The 21647-nt window shown below is 38.4% G+C and overlaps 1 protein-coding gene across 1 annotated transcript in view; it reads right to left on the reverse strand.

Annotated features, from left to right (window-relative positions):
• Nucleotides 1-21647, reverse strand: part of otog (otogelin) — a 211317-nt gene that overhangs the window by 13899 nt on the left and 175771 nt on the right. Inside the window, exons 32-43 of the mRNA XM_060838635.1 lie at nt 18192-18378; nt 15128-15348; nt 13555-13693; nt 10338-10529; nt 9899-10111; nt 8502-8606; nt 6784-6888; nt 4514-4615; nt 3040-3138; nt 2913-2953; nt 2751-2826; nt 1036-1214 (exon numbers count right to left, since the gene is read on the reverse strand). Coding sequence (XP_060694618.1) covers nt 1036-1214; nt 2751-2826; nt 2913-2953; nt 3040-3138; nt 4514-4615; nt 6784-6888; nt 8502-8606; nt 9899-10111; nt 10338-10529; nt 13555-13693; nt 15128-15348; nt 18192-18378 — 1659 coding nt within the window. The remainder of the gene's footprint in view (nt 1-1035; nt 1215-2750; nt 2827-2912; nt 2954-3039; nt 3139-4513; nt 4616-6783; nt 6889-8501; nt 8607-9898; nt 10112-10337; nt 10530-13554; nt 13694-15127; nt 15349-18191; nt 18379-21647) is intronic.

Consider the following 21647-nt stretch of genomic DNA (forward strand, 5'->3'; position numbering starts at 1 on the left):
TCTACATAGATGCACTTGATCCCACTTTAATCCCAGAGCATTAAGATTAATTGTAGTAGCTCTATTGCTATGCCACTTAACACAAACTTGCGACAAAATTAGGGATCAGAGTGAGTTTGACTAGGAGATGCATTGCGTCTTTAGCAAGTCAATAGAACTGAAGCTGACAATTACCAAAACATTTTTACATTTCTCTCTCCACATTTTAAAATAGACAAGTCTCTACTGCAAAGTAAAATTCTGTAGGTGCTGAAAATCTGAAATAAAAACATAAAATGATGGAAATACTCAATAGCATCTCTGCTAAAAGGAGAAAAAAAAATCAGGTCCACAGTGAAAAGTCACTGACCTGAATTGTTAACTTTATTATCTCTCTGTGGATGCTGTCCAAGTTGAGTATTTCTTGTGTTTTCTGTTTTCCTAATAGTGAGTTCTTACACTTAATTTGTCTTACTTCCATTGTTACATGCCCTGTATTCCACCTGTCTATGGGAATTTTATCCAGATGACTTAGAAAAAAGTCAGATGCTACTCCTTCCAAAAATAATCAATTTGTACAACCTTGTAGATAGATGCTCAAAGTCCAGGAATATGTAAATTACTAACATGCAAATTTTTTTTGCACTGCTTATGTCTTGTAAGTTAATCGTATAACTAGTACCAAGAAAAGTGGTCAATATTCATTACTTTTTCATGGAATTGAACAGATTTTTTTCTGAATTATACCCACAAATATAAGGAATACTGTTTTCAGTCACTAGTGTACACAGATCAGTTGATAACTTAGAAGAACAATATACTGCCACTAAACTAGTAGTTTATAATTTAAAGTACTGAATGAAATCCATCCTTCCACTAAGACTTTACTGGATCAGATGCTAAAATAAATGTTGGCTTAACTAAGAGCTTTTATGCTTTTAATGCAAACATGTACTACAGGATTTTTTTTGTAGGCTTTCCAATAACTACTTTAACAACATCAACAAGTAATGAAACAAAGATAAATAGGACTGTAGCATAGCTACATATTGTCACCATTTCACATCGAGCTGAGCAGTTGACCATTCTAACAAGGAGTTGGTAAAAGCCTGTGTTGTTGTCCAGATTATAGGTACAATGTGCAGCGTAGCACACTCCATCTGCTGTATGCTCCACAATGGTCTGTCCGGGGTGTAATAAACCCCTTTCCCCAGCGACACAGACATGGTCATTCACTGTAACAAGCAAACAAAAATAATGCTGCATTTTTAACTTTATTGCCTTTAATTTGAGAGCATGCACGATGTCGCAAAATATTCATAATATAGATTGCAGTGTTTTTTCTTATGTTCAGAAACTGCATGTTCATAAAAAAATCATGAGTTATGATTCATTTTAAGAAATGTACAATAGAAATGATCAATATAAGGTCTCGGAAAGAATTCCTTTCAAATTGCAAATAGGTCATTCTTTGGAAATGGCTTCCTATGGAAGTATGTCCATAATGGCATCAAATCTGTTTAATTGTTTTTGCGTATAATATAAGTGCATTCAATCACTGAAATAGGGATGTTTCTGACAAAAATTACATGGTGTTATACCAAGGCACTTCATTCTATAGCATTCAGAAATCCTTAGAAGTGAGCTGAAATCTTCAATCCTTCACCAGATAGAGACAGTCAGAAGATAACATTCATGGAAAGTTGAGAAAAGTCAAAAAACTTAGTCACTCTTATTTACTGTTCTGCATTTTAGTGACTGAACCAAGAACAGTAAAGAAAACGTAAGTCTTAACAATGGCCAAAGAATTAAAAAGGAACATTTTGTTCCATGCATGTCTTTTTTATACTTTACATTATCACTTCAGAATAACCTGGAGAGAGATTCAGCAGGAATATGATACATATTTGTTGAGAATTATGAAATAGTTCCTTAAATGTTCATTAACTATCTTGCCTCAGTCTATTTTCCTAATTCACTTTAATCAATCGTGTTCATACTGTTGTAATTGCCTTTCTGATGAACACACTATTTTCTAACCCAAGACATTTATTCCCAAACTGATTTCAAAATTATCTCATGTCATGATTACCTTTCCCAAGAGGATGATTCTATTTCTGCATTGCTTTTCACAATCTGAGAGATGTCCCAAAGTGCTTTACAGGCAGTGAAATAGTTTTAAAGTGTGATCTCTGTTGTGCAGGTAGTTTTGCAGGCAATGTGCATGGAGCAAGCTTCCACAAACACCAAAATGCTAATGTCCAGATAATCTATTTTGCTATTATTGATTAAGAGCAAGTATTGATTGGGCACAACACATAACTACTTGATCTTGTTCAACATATATGCGCTCATTTATGTCTATCTTAAAGAAAAGACAAGACCTTGGATTAACATCTCATCTGGAAGACAGCACTCATACAGCTGGACTAGAGCATCTACACATACTTAGAATTTAAGACTCTGGAATAAACAACCTTGAGGTTCAGAGGCAGAAGTTCAACCAACTGAAATAAAGGCCAGATCATACCAGGCACCTACCATCCACTCCTTCTGCCTGCTATGGAACATTTCTTCATTTTTATAAGTATTATAAGAAGAAAAATCATCCATTAGCCAATTGCTAAATCTGCCCAATTGCTTCAATAGTTCATGATTTACTTGGAATAAAATGATATTTTTGTATCTCACATAATTCTCAACAGTTTGGTGAAAAAGTGTTGCTTGCAATTAAACCAGGAGTAACTGTACAATGAAATGATTGCACTTGCCACATTTGTAATCCGGACATCGACATGGATTGGCTGTGATATTTCCACGTTGCTGTTCTGTAACTAACACTTCTCCCTGCAAACCAAGTTACTGAATTATTATTTTTAAAACATCAGACAAAAGCAGCACATACAATTGAAAGATAGGAGTATGTTACTTACCAATTTGCACTGAGGTTTCAGAACTGAATCACAAGCACATTCTGAAAAAAAAAACAATAATTATAAACAAGATACTTTAGTCTGGCAACTTGTTGAAATGTTTCCAAATTTAAAACTGTCATCTTACCACACAAATGAATTGGACAACACTGATCTGGACTCCAAGCCTCAGATACTTTCATTCCTGAAGGACATTGAAACTTTGGACAACGATTTGTTTCGCAAACTAAAGAGAAACAGAACAGAAATCATTAGAAATTAAAAAGAAGAGCCCAGAAGATCATGAATTGAGCCAGATTCTGGTTCAAGACAAGAATCATAGCATTATCGGGCTGAAGCTTTTTGTAAAAACCTAAGCCCAATTTGCATCAAGCATTTGGAAGAGTTTGTTGTCCTGAGGTTTGAGAGTTCTCTTGCTCCATCTAACCTAAGTCGCCTCATTAATTGCCCATTCTGTCTCTATTGCCATTCCAGTGGATATCCACACTTCCAGACCCTGCATATTTCAGCTCATTCAAAGGCTAGCTACTAATATCCAATCCCACCCCAAATCTTGATCACCTATCACCCTGTTCCCTTTGACTCACATTGACTGCTAACTTCATTCCATACCCTCTTGAAAATTTAAACCACCCTAGCCTCTCCATTCCTATGATTTTCGCCTTGTAGCCACCCTGCTTTCACCCCACAAAGCCACTCCCCTGCACCACAGCTCAAAAATTGGCTGCTGTATCTTCAAGTGTCAAATCTGTTCTATCTGGAACTCCCTCTATACTTTCCTCTCACTCTCTTTTGCCCTCTCTTCCTTTCAAACTCTCCTTCAAAGTCTATCTCTAAACCAAAACTTTTAACTGAGATTGTGAAAAGACTGTGTATGAGATGTAGGCATTGTAATTAAATGCAAGGGAGCTGAGAATAGCATCTTCCGATTTATTGGACCATAAGGATTGTGCCTATCCATGAGTCTGAGAAAACAACAAGCACATGAAACATTGAAAATGCAAGATATCTTTCTTTCTTCCCCCCACAGTTCAGTACCAGCTTTATTGACAGGCAACAAAAATAATCTCCAAAGGCCTCAGTCAATGATGGAGCTCCAACAGACTAAGTCATGAAAATCACTCAAGGTGAAAGTGCAAGAACATTCTGACCAGGGCACCCTTCAGTCTAATGCTAGCACCATTACAAAGGAGGTGTTGTGATCTTCTGGTTGCTGTTTTGGAGAGTGGTTGTAAGGCTCTAGAATTAGCAACTATTATCACTGCTGCATACCCCTCATGTTTGTAGCGGAATGAGCTTTTCTTCCAGGGTTCTGAATGTGCAGTCTGACAAACAGCAGGTCAATGCAAATAACCTGACTCCTAAAGTACTGATGGGGGGTCAAATGAGGTACATCTCAATTCAGTCCAGTTGTGCAGACAGTGTAAAACCGGTCTCTAAAATACCTGCTGAGATAAAATTCTATCATTAAGAGCAGGATCAGCTTCATACTTCTTGGATTCTGAAGCCAGATTACAGCTTGTGTTCTCTCTATTAGCACTCATGAATTCATAAAAAAGCTACTGTTACATGCTTTTTATAGAGTAAAATATTATTCTTACCACATTGGTAGGCTGGGCAACACATCTCAGTGGTATTGTTGTTTACAATAAGGATTTCTCCTTTCTGGCAGGTGGGAATTTTGTCAGCACAAGCACCACACACTAATTGTAGGGAAATAGAGTGTTACCATTGTGTTCACGCAAGTATCAACATTATTTCTAAGGATTAGAAGTTTCAATTCCAATATTTAGCAGCTCAATTTTATTATACTGCAGCTTAAAAGGAGATCTTCAAATTTACGAGAACTTTCCTCATACTGACTTCCAGTGGGATGTCACAAACACACACACATTCCTCCCTTATTAGCATTCCGCAAGGACCATTCCTTCCAGGACACCCTGGGCCATACTTCTTCTACTCACAACACTTTTCCACAGCAGAATCGCAATAAGAGTAACAACTGAATGTTTACTCCTCACTCCTCACTATTCAAAGCACCAGACATTTCTTCCAGGTGAAGTAGTGATTTAGCTGCACCTCACTCAATCTAGTTTATTGTATTTGCTGCTCACAATGGGGGACCATTTTGTGGAACAACTACATTCTGTCCATAAAAATGACCCTGAGCTTCCAGTCGCCTGTCACTTCAACACACCAGCAAGTTCCCATTACAACACTTCTGCCTCAGGCCTGATGTAGTTCAAGTGAGACCCAGCATAAGCTCAAAGAACAGCATCTCATCTTTTGTTTGGGGACCCCTTAAGATTCAACATCGGTTTTTGATTCAGATCTTCAGCATCTGCATTTCTTTGTTTCATTTCACTTACACTGTTAGTCTAGCTGGTAAAGCCTTTCAAAATATTTTAAATTACACATTAAATTATCATTACCCTTAATTTGCCCTCATTAGCCCTAAAAAAAAGCTGGTTATGAATGTAAGTTTGCTCGCTGAGCTGGAATGTTCATTTTCAGATATTTCGTCATATTAGATAACATCATCAGTGAGCCTCCAGTGAAGCACTGGTGTTCATGACTGGTGACTTAATTTCCTGTGGTGATGTCATTTCCTGTTTGTTTTCTCAGCATGTGGTAAATGGGATCGAAGTCAATGTTTTGTTGATAGAGTTCCGGTTGGAATGCCATGCTTCTAGGAATTCCCATGCATGCCTCGGTTTGACTTGTCCGAGGATGGATATGTTATCCCAGTTGAAGTGGTATCCTTTCTTATCTGTATGTAAAGATACTAGTGAGAGTCACTCATGAAGACATGACCCACTCTCACGAGTATACTTACATACAGATGAGAAAGAACAACACTTCAACTAGAGTAACACATCCATCCTAGGATAAGTCAAACAGAGACATGCATGAGAATTCTGAGAAGCATGACATTCCAATTGGAACTCTGTCAACAAACACATTGACTTCAACTCCATTTACCATCTTCGGAGAAAAAGAACAGGAAATGACATCACCACAGGAAATGGCATAACCACAGGAAATGACATCGCCAACCCAAGGAAAGCTGAACAAGTAAATAGAAAGAGGGTCACTAACACCAGTGCTTCACCTGAGGCTCACTGATGATATTACCTAGTATGGTGACAAAACATCTGAAAATGAACCTTGCAGCTCAGTGAGCAAACTTGCATCCAGAGCCTCAATCTGAACTGAAAATCTTCTCAAACCTCATTAAAGCTTTTTATATAAAGCTAAATGTGCAAAATGTCAAAGTTTGCCAGTATTAAAAATAATGCTGCATGTTTTCTTTTTACTTTGAAGTTTGTCTATGTTTTACCTCTGTTTAAATTCAGTGATGAATTTAATTTTGTTATCTGAAATTTAAGATTAATGGGATTCAGCACTTTTAAATTTCTTATTGCCTGTGAGAACACATTGATATGATCGGCTGTTTATCCTTCTGGCTGACATCAATGCTGCTCTATTCCTGAAATCAGCTTGATTTAAATTACTATATTACTGACCACAAAACCTGGGCCCTTCCTTTTTTTTGCATTAGTTCCAACAACATTTAAAATAGCAAAAAAAAGTAAATATTATTTTGAAAGCTCTGGATATATCTGTGGAAGAAAACTGATAAAATGTTAAATGGGAATAGAAAGAAATTTGTCCAAATAAACTTTTAACTCCTTACAATTTGGATCTGAATATAGACTTCCATCAAATATTTTAAAATTAAATTTGGTTCCTGACAAAAATGTAACGTATTTAAGGTGCAGTGTGAATCACTGCAAAACTGATTGGAATAAGCAATGTTTAATAAACAAATATGTCATTTTTAATCAAATATGTACATTGTACAACTTACTACAGATGTACGCTAAGCAACAACTTCCATCGGCATGGGTAACAATTAAAGTTTGGTCCTCTAGACAAGTTGGAATGTCAGACTCGCACTTGCTTGGATCACATTCTGCAGAAAATGAACACTCTCAGCCAAATAGTAAATATATGTCACATGGTAAAAGTTAAATATTTGTCTTTGTGTTTATTATTTTGAAAGTATATATTGTAAATTTACTCAAAATTTAAAATTTAACATTTTTCATTGTGTTTTACATTTCACACATCTCGTTAACTTGAACAGTGTACGCCTTGGGGTTACCTTCCAGCCTCACTTATATACTTCCACCATTTTCTTGGAGATGGTATAGGTTGGTTATATTTGCTTATTGTCACTCGACCTGCCTGTGACCACCTGATGTCTATTCCACACCCTATCTGAATGCATACTTGAACTTAAAGCTGCATCTCTGTGAAATGGCATGACAAGCCAATCAGTTCAAGGATAATTATGGATTGGCAACAAACACTGTCTTCACCAGTGATCCCCATATCCCATGACTAAATAAAAGTAATTCTAAAAATGAGTAAACATTCAATCCATGTCTTCTCTCGATTTTCAGAACTTGAGTGTGTGATTTTGAAGACAATTATGTTTCAAGATCTCTTAATTTAAGGTAGAACAGACTGTTCTGATGGAAGGATGGTTGATTGTACTAACTCTGCCCAGAGGCAGACCCATCTTATTTGGTTGTCATAGAGATCTGGACCAAAATGTACAGAAAATCAAATGCCAGTTTTCAAACCTTAACAGAAAAGGCAGATAAACTAGTCTGTCTGGGCATATAATCTCAGACAAAGAGACATTATTGTGTGAAGCAATAGCTGTTGTGCAAAGCTAAGGACTGTTTTATGCTGGCCATCAAATACTTTGTCAAGGAGGATTGTTTTTCCATTCATAGACTTGAGACTTGAGAACATTTAAGGAACAAGGAATCATTGAAAATGGTCATGTGGTTGGAATTTAGTTGAGAATAGTCAGAAGTTGAGTGAAGGGATATCCAAATGACTCTAGAAAACTTGTCCTTGTGGCAGGATGAAGGGAGCCCATTAAACAGCTAGCTAGTAGGAATAGAGGAATTAATCAATAAGTCTGAAGGTGTGGCTTAATGTGCAATTAGGTCTTAAAGTTTTTTCAATTGTGCTAATTAGTTAGTGGGGAAGTAATGTTTTTGCAGTTTCATATGCAAATTGCCTATCACAAAATATTTTGTTGATGCTAATTTTAGTTTCTTTGTCACAGTAAATATTTCAAGTGTGAAATATCGTTTGATTCTTTTAGTCAGTTGCTGGCAAATTTACATCTCTTTTTAAAAGTTAATAATATCTATGGGGACCATGACAGGAGCACTTGAGTCTCAATGAGACAAGAGATTGTGGGCTAAAATCCCACTCCAAGAGAATTAGACTGGTGTCCTGGTCAGTGCTATTCACTTTATCAACAACATCAAAAGCAGTTTAGCTAGTAACCATCATAAGATACAAGGTTTGTTTTAGAAAAACTGACTTCCAAATCATTGACATTAAACAGCAACTAAATATATCTTTATTTCACAGCTTTTAACAATATTTGAGATGTTCTGTATTTGTGAAAGTGTTATATAATGTAAGTCTCTCTTTTGACATGCAAACTTCCATCATCCCACTCAAGATTATACTTCAAGCCGTGTTACATACACTTACCACAATAGAAATCAGGACAGCAGAAGTTTGGTTTGTAAAGGGTGATGAGCCTTTCTCCATAATTACACTGAGGAGCAAAACTTTCACAGACTGTTTGATTGCAAGCTGAAAACAGAGTAGGGTGATAGCGCATCATGCATTAACATGAGTAGTAATTCATTGTTACATTGGTCCAAAAGCATTACTGTACTTAAAGCTTTTTCAAAGTTATACGAATCTTTTGGCTTATTTAAAAAAAATACTTGCTGAAATGCACTTTCCTTTTCTCCAATTTGATACACAATGTACTAATTGCATAAAAACAGCAATACCATTCGTGTAACTCTTAATAAACATAAAACTTCCAGAAGGATGAGGGGGAATCTCATATAAGCTTGTAAAATCCTGGGACTGGACGGGCCAGACATAAGAAGAATGTTCCCAAGTGGGGAAGTCCAGAACAAGGGGTTACAGTCTAAGAATAAGGGGTAAGCCATTCAGGATTGAGATGAGGAGGAATTTCTTCACTCAGAGTTGTGAACCTGTGGAATTCTCTCCAATTAAAAGCTTTTGGGGACAGTTCCTCAGATGTACATGAAGGAGCTGGATGTGGCCTTTGCAGCTAAAGATATAAAGGGGTAGGGGAGAAAGCAGAGTGAGACACTGAAATTGCATGATCATATTGAATGGTGATCCAGACTCAAAGGGCCGAATTTTTTATTTTCTATAAGACTATATTTTCTCAACTTATAACGTGGCTCTAGAACTGCTACTGTGTGTCAGCCGAAATTATAGAAACTGTCCAATTTTCATATTCATTGATTTGCGTTAACTTTTCAAAAATTATTTTCATCCTTGTTTCCAGATAGTACCCGAGAGCCAGAAGGTTAGTGGTCAAAGCATCCATATTAGACTACTGACTGGTCTGCAGAACTCAGTTTGGGGGAGCTGCATACATACAGGTTGCTGTCAAAGCAACACGTTAAGTATTTCTTCAAAATTAGTACCAATGGACTACCGAGTTGCTACTCCATTAAATCCCTTATGCTCCCTCTATTCTCAACAATCCTGCCCTATTTGACAGCATATCTGAGGTGCAGCAGACAACATGGTTTCCTTTGCATACTGATTAATTTTGAAATTTAAGATCAATATTGTAATCTTGATGCAATTAGAAGTTCAAATTTTCAAAGTGCAGTTGAAATTCTGGACCTGGAATTGAATTATTCACTCGATGGAATGATTAGAGCACAGTCATAGGTTCAGGAAATGGAAGAGACTCTAAGTTTAACTTACAGGATTCACAATACATTTTTTGGACATTACAACAATGTGGCTACAGTGTAATTATTTTATGTAAACCTTACATTTTCCAGACATGATGGGTTAGTCAGCTACAGACAGAATTTAATACTTACCACATATCTTTTTGGGGCAGCAGCTCTTATCACCAGCTAGACTAACCACTATTTCCCCAGAGCGGTGACAGATGGGATCAGGGACAGAAGAACAATTGTGATCAACTGTAATAATTGTCCCATTCTCCAGGCACTGGTACATGCAGCATCCATCCAGTGAGGCATCCCACATCTCACCAGCAGCATGCGGTAATCCCCAACTATCAGTGCAAGCTGAAAATGATAAAACGCATGTAAATACCTTAAGCAACAAAATAATTATCCATACAGTAAAATATACTGATGGTTAGTAATCTAGTGAGCCCAATATTCTTGGTACTGCAAATATCCAAGTTTTATATGCATTTATATATAATAAAAGAAGTATTGGAAGATTGTGTGGCTAGTTGTTCATGGCTATAGGTAGACAAGATAATCGAGAAATGTAGGAGAAATGTACCACACTTCTCCTCGGGTATACACAAGGTGGAGTCTAGACGATGGAGAATGGTTCCTTCTGGGCAAACACATCCTTCACTCAGGATAGAGCATGATGCATCCTCAGATGGAAAGAAAATTCTGTTTTGGCAGGTCTTCGCTTCACACATGAGTACACAAGCCTGGTACATCATGTTAGCAGGACATGTAAAGGCTGAAACAACAGGAGGAAAATCATTTGTTGCTAATTTGTTTAAGGTTAAGTTGAATTCATACACACTTTAAAAATTGAGCAAAGTACATTTTACAATGTACAAGTACAAGAACAAAGTACAAGAGCAAACTCCTCTTTATAAGTAGATTCATTTTTTGCAGCTGGTAACCATGATATTTAGTCATTGAGACATATTCCCATGAAGCAGCAGATCTTTAACAACAATACACAAATTTATTAAGTAAAAGGTGGCTCAGTGGTTAGCCTTACAATGCCAGGGACCTGGGTTCAATTCCTGCCTCAGGCAACTGTCTGTGTGGAGTTTGCAGGTTCTCCCTGTGTCTGTGTGGGTTTCCTCCGGTTTCCTCCCCACAGTCCAAAGATATGGAGGTTAGGTGAATTAGTTGTGTTAAATTGCCATAGTGTTTGGTAGATTAGTCAGGGGTAAATGGTGGGTAATGGGTGGGTGGATTGCTCTTTGGAGGGTTGGTATGAAGGGCCTGTTTCCACACTGTAGGGGATTGAATCTAGAGAAAAAAATATATATATATATTCTTCATTTTCCAATTTAGATGGCTTAAACTCAGTTCTTACAACTTGAAGACTAGTTTACAAACTCTCCTGACTTGTAAGCTGCACAAACTGAAACTACTTCTTACTAGGGTTACGGGTTCCTCTGATCCCAAAACTTGATACTGTTGCTAAACTGAACTCTTGTTCCTTCTGAATGAAGTCACAAGCTAAACTAATGGGCTCTGTCCTGTGTAAACTCAGTCGTACAAATATTTTATCCTCCAAAACCAGAGGGTTCTTGATTGAATCATGTGCGATCCAGGAATTGATATATTTAGGTCTCTGTTTCAAAAGGCTTTCTAACCCCATAAAATAAATCTTTCAGAGAATAAACTGAGATCCATCCACCACTATTACAAAACCTAACCCAGAACATAGGCCCATGACTGCAAGTGAGAATCCCTAAGTTCTATGAACATTTTTAACCCTTTAGAGAACTGTAACAGGAACAATTGATGTAGACGCAAAAGCTTCTGTGTAGGACCAATGGAATGTAATACTGAAAGGTCACAAGGAAATTTCAGGCCAGGAATGTGATCTCTTTTGATTACAAAGATAATGAGGGGCTAACAGTCTCCTGCTCAAGTTAAAATTCACACAACAACAGGTTATAGTCCAACAGGTTTATTTTGAAGTACTAGCTTTCGGAGCAATGTTCCATCATCAGCTAGCTGTGGAGCAGGATCATACAACACACCTTTTTTTTACATTTTTGTCACCTTTTAAAAAATTATCTCAAGTTAAAATCTCCAAGTTGTCTCGAGAATGTGACTGGAAAGAGGTCCTGAGATTTACGTATTAATGAATCGAAACCTGCAACCCATTCTAAAAGATGAAAGACTTAACAGAAATCTAGGTTTGTTCAATATAGGTATATCATTTCAGTTGCATGACACTGAAATCTTTTGCTATAGATTCTATGTTTTATGATCCTGCTCCACAACTACCTGAAGAAGGAACACTGCTCCAAAAGCTTGTACCATTACCTGGTGTTGTGTGATTTTTAACTTGTCCACCCCAGTCCAACACCAGCATTCCCACATCATAGTCTCCTGCTCAACAGCAAGGCACCACCCTTGGATTATGTCCCAAACTGCAGGCACAGTGTGCGTTTTTCGCTTTGAAGAATCCAGAAGGGCAGGAGTTTAAAAGCCTGTTCCAACTCTACTCAAGTGGACTAGTAGGAATGAATGTCTTTGTATGTACCAGCCTGGGTTTGATCAATAGCATGGTATGATTGTCACAGCCAAGAACTATTCCCTAGTTAGCCATGTTGAGTTAAAAGTCACCTCTAACTCTATGCGCTGCAAATCAGTTAAAAATGAAACAGGGAGACAAAAGACTTTCGCTTATTCAGAATTCAAACACGGTTGAAAGACCTCAGAATTATAGAATCTCAACCATTCAATTTATTAAGGATTGTGAAACCAACTATACAACTACCAAAGTTGTTGCTACGGGTAACCACCATTACAATGACAGCACCATTCAACTATCCACTCTTTGTGAACAATTTAGACAGTAATCCTTTTTTTTAAACTTCTATCTTTGTCTTGCCTCTCATTTCTGATCTGTACACATGTGTGTTGTGATAGTATTTCTTCTTGCATGTAGCAAATAATAAACTCACTCCTTTTGTTAATTTGAGAAAGCCTGCTTGAATTAGCTACTTTTAAAACCTAAGTACTTTTGAGTCCAGGAGAAAGGAAAGGTTCCTTTCTAAAGCAGTCTTGCTGCATCCAACAGTGGATGAACAAAGAAGGTAGCCAACAAGTTTTTCGTCACCCAGGTTCTTAACATGTTGGTAATTCCCTACACAACCGGAACAAATCAGAAAACCTCACCAGGAGTCTGGTCATAATAGAAGCACAGAAAAATGGCATTGAGGTAGATTATCAGCTATGACTTGCCTCACAGCACCAGGGTCCCAGGTTCAATTCCAACCTTAGGTGACTGTCTGTGGGGAGTTTGCACATTCTCCCTGTGTGAATTGGCCATGCTAAATTGCCCATAGTGTTAGCTGCATAAGTCAGAGGGAAATGGGTCTTAGTGGGTTACTCTTTGGTGGGTCGGTGTGGACTTGTTGGGCCAAAGGGCCTGTTTCCACATTGTAGGGAATTTAATGGGCGGCACGGTTAGCACTGCTGCCTCACAGCGCCTGAGACCCGGGTTCAATTCCCGACTCAGGCGACTGACTGTGTGGAGTTTGCACGTTCTCCCCGTGTCTGCGTGGGTTTCCTCCGGGTGCTCCGGTTTCGTCCCACAGTCACAAAGATGTGCAGGTTAGGTGAATTGGCCATGCTAAATTGCCCATAGTGTTAGTTAAGGGGTAAATGTATGGGTGGGTTGCGCTTCGGCGGGTCGGTGTGGACTTGTTGGGCCGAAGGGCCTGTTTCCACATTGTAAGTAATCTAATCTAAACCTATGTCAGTTTATTTAAACTACTACTTACAGCAATAGTCTGGTTTCCTCCACTCTAAGCAAATGTTAAATTTATTACAGAGAGCCACATACGCAGCCAGAGCAGAACAATGGTTCTTCACAAACAATGAATCACGGATCCAGAGCTCACAAAACATTTCTGGAGAAACCTAGCATGAGAATAAAGAAATTCTTCAAAATGTTGCAGTTGTAGTGGAGTGTTGCATAAATAATGATGAACAAAATTTCATTGAAATATCTTTCACCAGTATCATGAGATGTGGTTTGTTACATCAATTCAATATTAAATGTTTATTATTCCCTTTAATATGTAAATTTCTCAAAACTAACTACTAACAGGTAAACATCAAAACAAAAAATGTTGATTGTGAATGATTAATAAAGATAGTAGTGATTCAAGACGAACAGGTTTGTAACACAATTAGCAGGATAGCTATAGACTTCAAGGAGACAACGACATGGCGAATAGACAGGCAGGAGGCTGGAAGAACACAGCAAGCCAGGATTATTAGGTGTAAACCTTCTTCAGGACATTGACCTCTCCACCTCCTGATGCTGCCTGGTTTGCTGTGCTCTTTCCGCCTCCTGCCTGTCTGTTTTGGATTTCAGCATCTGCAGTTTTTTTTTGTCTCTCACTACAGACATGGGGAAGCCATACACATCATTTGAAACTCAAAACAGAGAAGTCAAAATGGCACTTTAGAAAGTATAATGAGAACAAGCATTATAAACTAAATGGAACAGGTTTAGTGGAGGTGATGAAACAGAGAGACCTGGGGAATGACACAGCTAAATCAAAGCAGGTGAAAAAGACAATAAAAGAAAAGGGATATTTGGCTTTAACATTAGAGGCATAGAATACAAAAACAAGGCCATTAGCTGGTTAGGGCTTAGCTAAAACACTGTGTCTTATTTTGGTTATTGAATGTTAGAAAATTGTCAACGTCTTTAAGAAAATGGAGAGGAGATTTATCAGAATTATGTCAAGATTGAGGAACATCAGTTTTAAGAAGAAAGTTAGGATGCTGGTATAGATTCCTTGGATAGGTTCTCAATTGCAGTAATGATGTACATGAAATGCAGTAAAGCCATATCAAACTATAGCATCCCTTACAAACATTCATATTTGATCCTTCCCAACTGCAGAATGAAGAAGATGGAGAAAGGACTCAAATACATTTGAATCTTTAAGCAGTGCTAGTATATCCAATAGTCATTTACATTTTATGGACTAAGTTCCAAGATCAATCATTGCACCAAAAACTAAAATTGTTTCCACCTTCTGTAGAGGTGTGTAATAATATTTCTGAGCAGGTTAGGAAAGTATCTAAACCATTACATTGTGAAATTTTAAGTTGACAAGAGCTTTAAACTCACTTCTCAAGCAGTACCTGTCTCCACAGCCTGATGAAGGAATTTTGCCTGAAACATCAACTTTCAGGCTCCTTGGATGCTGACTGACCTGCTCTGCTTTTCCAGCACCACTCTAATCTTGACTCTAATCTCCAGCATCTGCAGTACCCACTTCTGCAGACTCTGGAATTATATATGCACTGTTCCGTGTGATTGTTATAAATACATACTTGTGCATGACAGAGGGAAAACGTCTCACTTTGGAGCATTCTGAAGCATTCAGAGCAGTTGCTTGTAGAACAGTTAACCTCTTGACGTCGACTCATCATCATTCCTGTCTCTGTGCTGGCCACTGTCCAGTCTTGAATGAAGGTCAATGGATCGTCATCGTTTTGAAGAACTGTGCCATTTTTCAAGGTTAGGTCATTTATTGGGTTTCCATCACAGTAACCTGTATATATAATAAGGACATTTGTAGACATAATCTTGTCAAGTCAATGACTTATACTTTTTCAAGGGCTGGTGGATTGGGGATGTTGCATATAGATTAGTGGAGTTAAGACTGTAACTAGATCAGCCATGATGTTACTGACTGACAGAACGGACCCGAATGGTAGAATGAACTAATCCCATTTAAGTCTGATGTTCCTAAATTTGTGTTGTCAAGCAGCAGAAAGGAAAGAGTAGACTGATTATGCCTAAGGTACTTCAGAGATATGTATCTCTTATATTTTAAGAAAAATACTGATGTTGACTTGTATTTAAATTTAATAAATTTGCTGAGGTTTCACATAATACCAAATGAGATGTAAATTATTATAAAAGCAAAATGTTGTAGATGCTGGAAATATGAAACAAACAGAAAATAGGAGAAAAACTCAGCAGCTGAAAAATGTGTTGCTGGAAAAGCTCAGCAAGTCAGGCAGCATCCAAGGAGCAAGAGAATTGACGTTTCGGGCATAAGTCCTTCTTCAGGAATGAAGGCTTATGCCCGAAATGTCGATTCCCCTGCTTCTTGGATGCTGCCTGACCTGCTGCACTTTTCCAGCAACACATTTTTCAGCTCTGATCTCCAGCATCTGCAGTCCTCACTTTCTCCTAGAAAAACTCAGCAGGCCTGGCAAAATCTGTGGACGTTTCAAGTCCTGTATGACTTCTTCAGAGAAGAACAGTAGGAATAATGCCAGACTCAAAACATGAGCTCTGTTTCTCCTACCACAGATACTGCCAAACCCACTGAGTTTGTCCAGATGTAAATTAATTCTGTTTTAAGACATCACTATTTTATTTAATATCTAGCCTCTATTTATCTCTAAAATTTTGGTGATACCATTTACAGCATTTATTGCATTACGACTCATAGAGATTACATTTCAGGAAATCATGTAAAATAAAAATCTGTAACCAAACAAAATAGCTGAAATTAGGAATTATGTTATAAATGACCAAATTGGCTGATTAAGAACAATTACATTGCAAAGGCATTCAACTCAGTTAGTATCACATTTAATCACTCAGTTTTAATTTGGACATTATTCATTAACTAGCAAAAAGCATCAAATGCCATTCCTAGCATTTATATCCATTTGAGTTGTCATTTTGAAATTTTCCACACTTTATGAGTTGCTGCTAAAAATAACCCATATTCCATAATGTCCCTACATCGACAATATATCAAGCAACAGCACATGAAAAACGTTATGCAATGACCTTTAAACAAAACATTCCCCACACTCCTGACTGAAATATAAATAATGTCACATCAATAACACACTAATACCACAAAAAAGCTTACTGCAGAAAACAAAATGGTGAAAGGGTAATGTATTATGCTACCAATTAGAAGATTGGGAGAAAATAGACAATATGTATAAATGGATCTTCTTCTGTTTGGCAGGATGTGGTGAGCAGACCAAAGTTATAGCAGCTAAATTTGCAGACAGCACAAAGGTAGACAGGAAAGTATGACTTTGGATGCTGCCTGACCTGCTGCACTTTTCCAGCAACACATTTTTCAGCTCTGATCTCCAGCATCTGCAGTCCTCACTTTCTCCTAGAAAAACTCAGCAGGCCTGGCAAAATCTGTGGACGTTTCAAGTCCTGTATGACTTCTTCAGAGAAGAACAGTAGGAATAATGCCAGACTCAAAACATGAGCTCTGTTTCTCCTACCACAGATACTGCCAAACCCACTGAGTTTGTCCAGATGTAAATTAATTCTGTTTTAAGACATCACTATTTTATTTAATATCTAGCCTCTATTTATCTCTAAAATTTTGGTGATACCATTTACAGCATTTATTGCATTACGACTCTACGAAAAGTAGAGTATTAAATAAATGGACAACAACTGCAGAAATTAAAGGAGCAGCGGGATTTATTGTTCTATGGCATGAGTCACAACAGTATACAATCAAGGCAACTATTGAGATGATATTTATTTTCTTATGAGAGGAATTGAACATAAAAGTAAAAAGCCAACCTTCAGTTATAAAGAGCATTGACAAGAGCACATCTTAAATCATACAATCCCTACAGTGTGGAAGCGGGCCATTTGGCCCATTAAGTCCACATTGACCCTCTGAATATCTCCCTGCAGTTGTTATTTCTTTATGTATGAAGGATGAAAATGTGTTGGAAGTGGCTCAGAACAGTTTTACTAAATTAATAATTGGATTGAGTGGGTTGCCTTATGAGAATTGGTTGGTCAGGCTGGGCTTTTTTCCATTGGAGTTTAAAAGGGATAACTGGATTGATGTTAATAAGGCCATGAATAGTCTTGGCAAGATGAATGTAGAAAGGATGTTTTCAAGACATCCAATGACATTTGTCTTCCTGGTTTTCTGCATTAAACAGCATTGGGAATTATTCCTTCCAGTAGAAGCCTAATTGGCTTCAGCCACCTTGGAGTTCCAGGGAATGTTTGAGGAGTATTCCCACCAGCTCTCTAGCTGATGGACAGGACCATCATTGTGGTCATTAAATTAGCCTATTGCTCCCTCAGATTTCTACATGGAGCCACCTGCTGCCGATTATTGTTTCCAGCTACCAACCTTGACTTGAATGAGATCAGTTAAGACTCCAGTACAACTCATCCAAATCAAGTGCAGAATTTGAAATCAGACAGATTGCCAAGCCCTGACAACCCAAATGCACCATCTCGGGGCTGACACAGCTCTCCCCGCCTGCTATTGGACCTATCGTATTGCAGTTTGCAACAAAATGTCTTTTCTCTGTTTAGCATGAAAACATTTTGCAAATACATTTGCACATAAAACAACCAATGTTTACGTACCGCAGAGCCCCATAGTAGCTAGATTTTTATTGGGTGTGCCTGTGTCAATAACCATAATCCCTGTATTGTGAAACCATTGTATGCGTATACCAGCTGGAGTCACGATTGTGTACATACTCCCAGTATCAATGATTTCAAAGTCAAACCTTCGGAATGGAGTGTAGCCAAACCTTGAATTAATGCTCAGCTGAAGGAATATGAATAGAAAAATGATTTATGTACAATTATTTGACAACTAAAAATCAAATACATAATCAAAAGTCTTTAAATGTGGTTGAATTGACTGGAAAGCACATCCATTGTAATAGTTGTTCAATCAGGATGTGGATGTCACTTGATCAGTTCTACAAAACAAAGTATCCAATGATTAATAGGTTTACAAAGCTAAATTATGCCTTTTCTCCTCAAATTTCAATATAATGAGCTGATGTAGAATCAATACTTTATCATTGAAAAAGGAAAACATCGATACAGTGAAAATCATTTCTCACTTTGTACTTTCAAATAAACCTGTTGAACTGTAACCTGGTGTTGTGTGATTTTTAACTTCCCCTTAAAAGCCAAACTTTGAGCTAAATTTTACCATGGAGTCAGGGTTGGGTTCAGAGATGGGGGTGGTGCAGGGAAAGCAAATTGTTGCACACTATGATGGCTCCCCAGCGTTGTTTTGCCTCCAGATGACTCTCACAGGGGCCAACAAGCAGATGCCATTGGAATCAGCAAGCTGCTGCACAAAGGCAGACAGACAATTAAGACATCTAGTGCTACACTACAGAGCCGTTCTCAGAAGCTGCCAATGTTTTCTTGTATCAGACAGCCCCCTGCCTTGCTGGGGTTGGAGCTTGGTAGTTATAGTTAGAAGCTGCATTTGTGCTTCCTCATACTTTTGGCTCACTCAATGAGTCAATATAAAAAGATAACAAACTTCGGTCATCATAAACATAGTGATGGTCCTGCTCCAAGTTTAAATTTTCAGCAGGCTTCTGACATCATTCCCATTTGGGTTACTGGGAAACAAAGGCTACTTCCTCCAATATGGATCATGACACCTCTATTTAAAGAAATTCGCAGACTGAGTCAGTACAGAGATACAATGTTATACATGCTTCCGCCAGAGTCTCCTTAAGATTTGATCTGAATACTTGGGCCACTCTAGCAGAGTCTGGAAGCATGTAGCAGAAAGGATGGACTACATTATTAGAGCAGGCTGTACCCTTCACAACTGGAGGAAACAAAGGGAGAGTATCCTGGATGCAGAGAAAAATCAGGAATTCACAGAAATCTTCTGAGGATGATTATCAGGATATTGACTGGGAGACATATCGAAGACAGCATGGCAGAATCATGCATCACTGAGCCTCTTTGGTAACCAAGCTGCACTACTGTGTGAGAGCCAGTTCCTGTCTTGTAGCACCTGATGAGGCATGCAGCTTGATTTTAAATACAGTACCAGCAGTGGTGAACACTTCTGCCTCTCCCACTAAATGATTGCATGAGTTGGGGACAAAAGAGCATGGATGAAAAGGTGGTTAAGAGTCAAAGATTGTGTGAGAAAAGTCACTGTGAGCCATTGTGAACAAAACACCACTTCACTTGACAAAACACTAACTGAAAAAGCGAAAATTTAGTGCAATGTCCTTGCATTGGACAGAATGTGGAGGAATCTTCCAGAATGATATCAATAAGGTTGGTGAATTGCAGAGATATAATAGATTTGGATGTGCTCTTCAAACCAGACAAGGTTAAGGAAGATTTAATGGACATGTTCAAGACTGCAAGCGGTTTTAGTAGAGACATGGAGAGAAACTATTGTTACTGCTAAGGAAGTCTGTAATAAAAAGTTCCTGGGAGCATTCTTTTTGTATTGTGAGCTAACATCTGGTGTGTGCAACCTGAGAGGGGATAAGAAGTTGATTTCTTAATCATTTTCAGAAAACAATTGAATAATATATTTGAGAAGGAGATATTTACAAGACAGCAGACAATTTTATTTTATTCCTTCACAGAATGTTAGTGTCGCTGATTAGGCCATCATTTATTGTCCATTATTAATTGCCCTTGAATAGGTGGGGCAAGTGACCTTCTTGAAATGGCACAATCTACTGAGTATAAGTATGCCCACAGTGCTGTTAGGAAGGAACTTCTAGGAATTTTACCAGCAAGAGAAAAAGAAGGACAATATAGTTTCAAGTTAGGATGGTGTGTAATTTAGAGAGGAATTTGCAGACAATAGTGCTCCTATGTCCTCCTCAGTGGTGGAGGTCACACGTTTGAAAGCTGCTGCAGTGCCTCTTGTAGATAGTGTACACACTTATGCCTCTGTGATCACGTTCATAGAACCCCCACAGTTTGGAAACAGGTCCTTTGGCTCAACAAGTCCACACCGACCCTCTGAAGAGTATCCCATCCAGACCCATTACACTACCTTATTACTATGCATTTTCTCCTGACTAAAGCACGTGACCCCCACATCCCTGAACACTATGGGCAATTTGGCACGGCCAATTCACCTGACCTGCACATCTTTGGATTGTGGGAGGAAACTGGAGCATACAGAGGTAACCCATGCAGACATGGGGAGAATGTGCAAACTCCACACAGACAATCGCCCGAGGCTGGAATCAAACCCGGGTCCCTGGTGCTGTGAGACAGCATTGCTAAACATTGAGCCACCATGCAGCCCACAGGGTTGGATGATTTGAAGACTTAAAGTGTTAAATTAGGTGCTAATCAAATGGGTTTATTTGTCCTGGATGACAGAAGCATCAAGAGGTTTGGTGGAACCTCAGGCAACTGACTGTGTGGAGTTTGCACATTCTCCCCGTGTCTGCGTGAGTTTCCTCCGGGTGCTCCGGTTTCCTCCCACAGTCCAAAGATGTGCGGGTCAGGTGAATTGGCCATGCTAAATTGCCCGTAGTGTCAGGTAAGGGGTAAATGTAAGGGTATGGGTGGGTTGCGTTTCGGCGGGTTGGTGTGGACCTGTTGGGCCGAAGGGCCTGTTTCCACACTGTAAGTAATCTAATCTAATCTGTAAGTAAGTAATCTAATCTAACCATGTCCATGTCGGTAAGTGGAGAGTATTCCATCACAGTCCTGACCTGTGCATTGTAATGTTGGACAGACTTTGGGGGGCAGTGATTAGAATGTATACTATGCGTTACAGAATTCTTAACCTCCAACATTCTTTTGTTCCCACAGTATTTATATAGCTAGTTCAGTTTAGTCTTGGTTAATGGTAATCCCAGGATGTTGATAATGGAGGATTTTGTGATGTTAAGAGTCTCCCTTATTGGAAATGGTCATTGTCTGGCACTCATGGATGTTGACCTGGTCTTGCTGCATTTGCTGCTTCAGAATGGATCGTTCTTTAAAATACTGGCATAGACATCAGGATTCAAATGACTTTTTTCAAGGCTACATGATTCTTGTATCCTACCATTGCATTGCATAGCATCT

This window comes from Hemiscyllium ocellatum, chromosome 18 (assembly GCF_020745735.1).
Source record: "Hemiscyllium ocellatum isolate sHemOce1 chromosome 18, sHemOce1.pat.X.cur, whole genome shotgun sequence".
NCBI classification, from domain to species: domain Eukaryota; kingdom Metazoa; phylum Chordata; class Chondrichthyes; order Orectolobiformes; family Hemiscylliidae; genus Hemiscyllium; species Hemiscyllium ocellatum.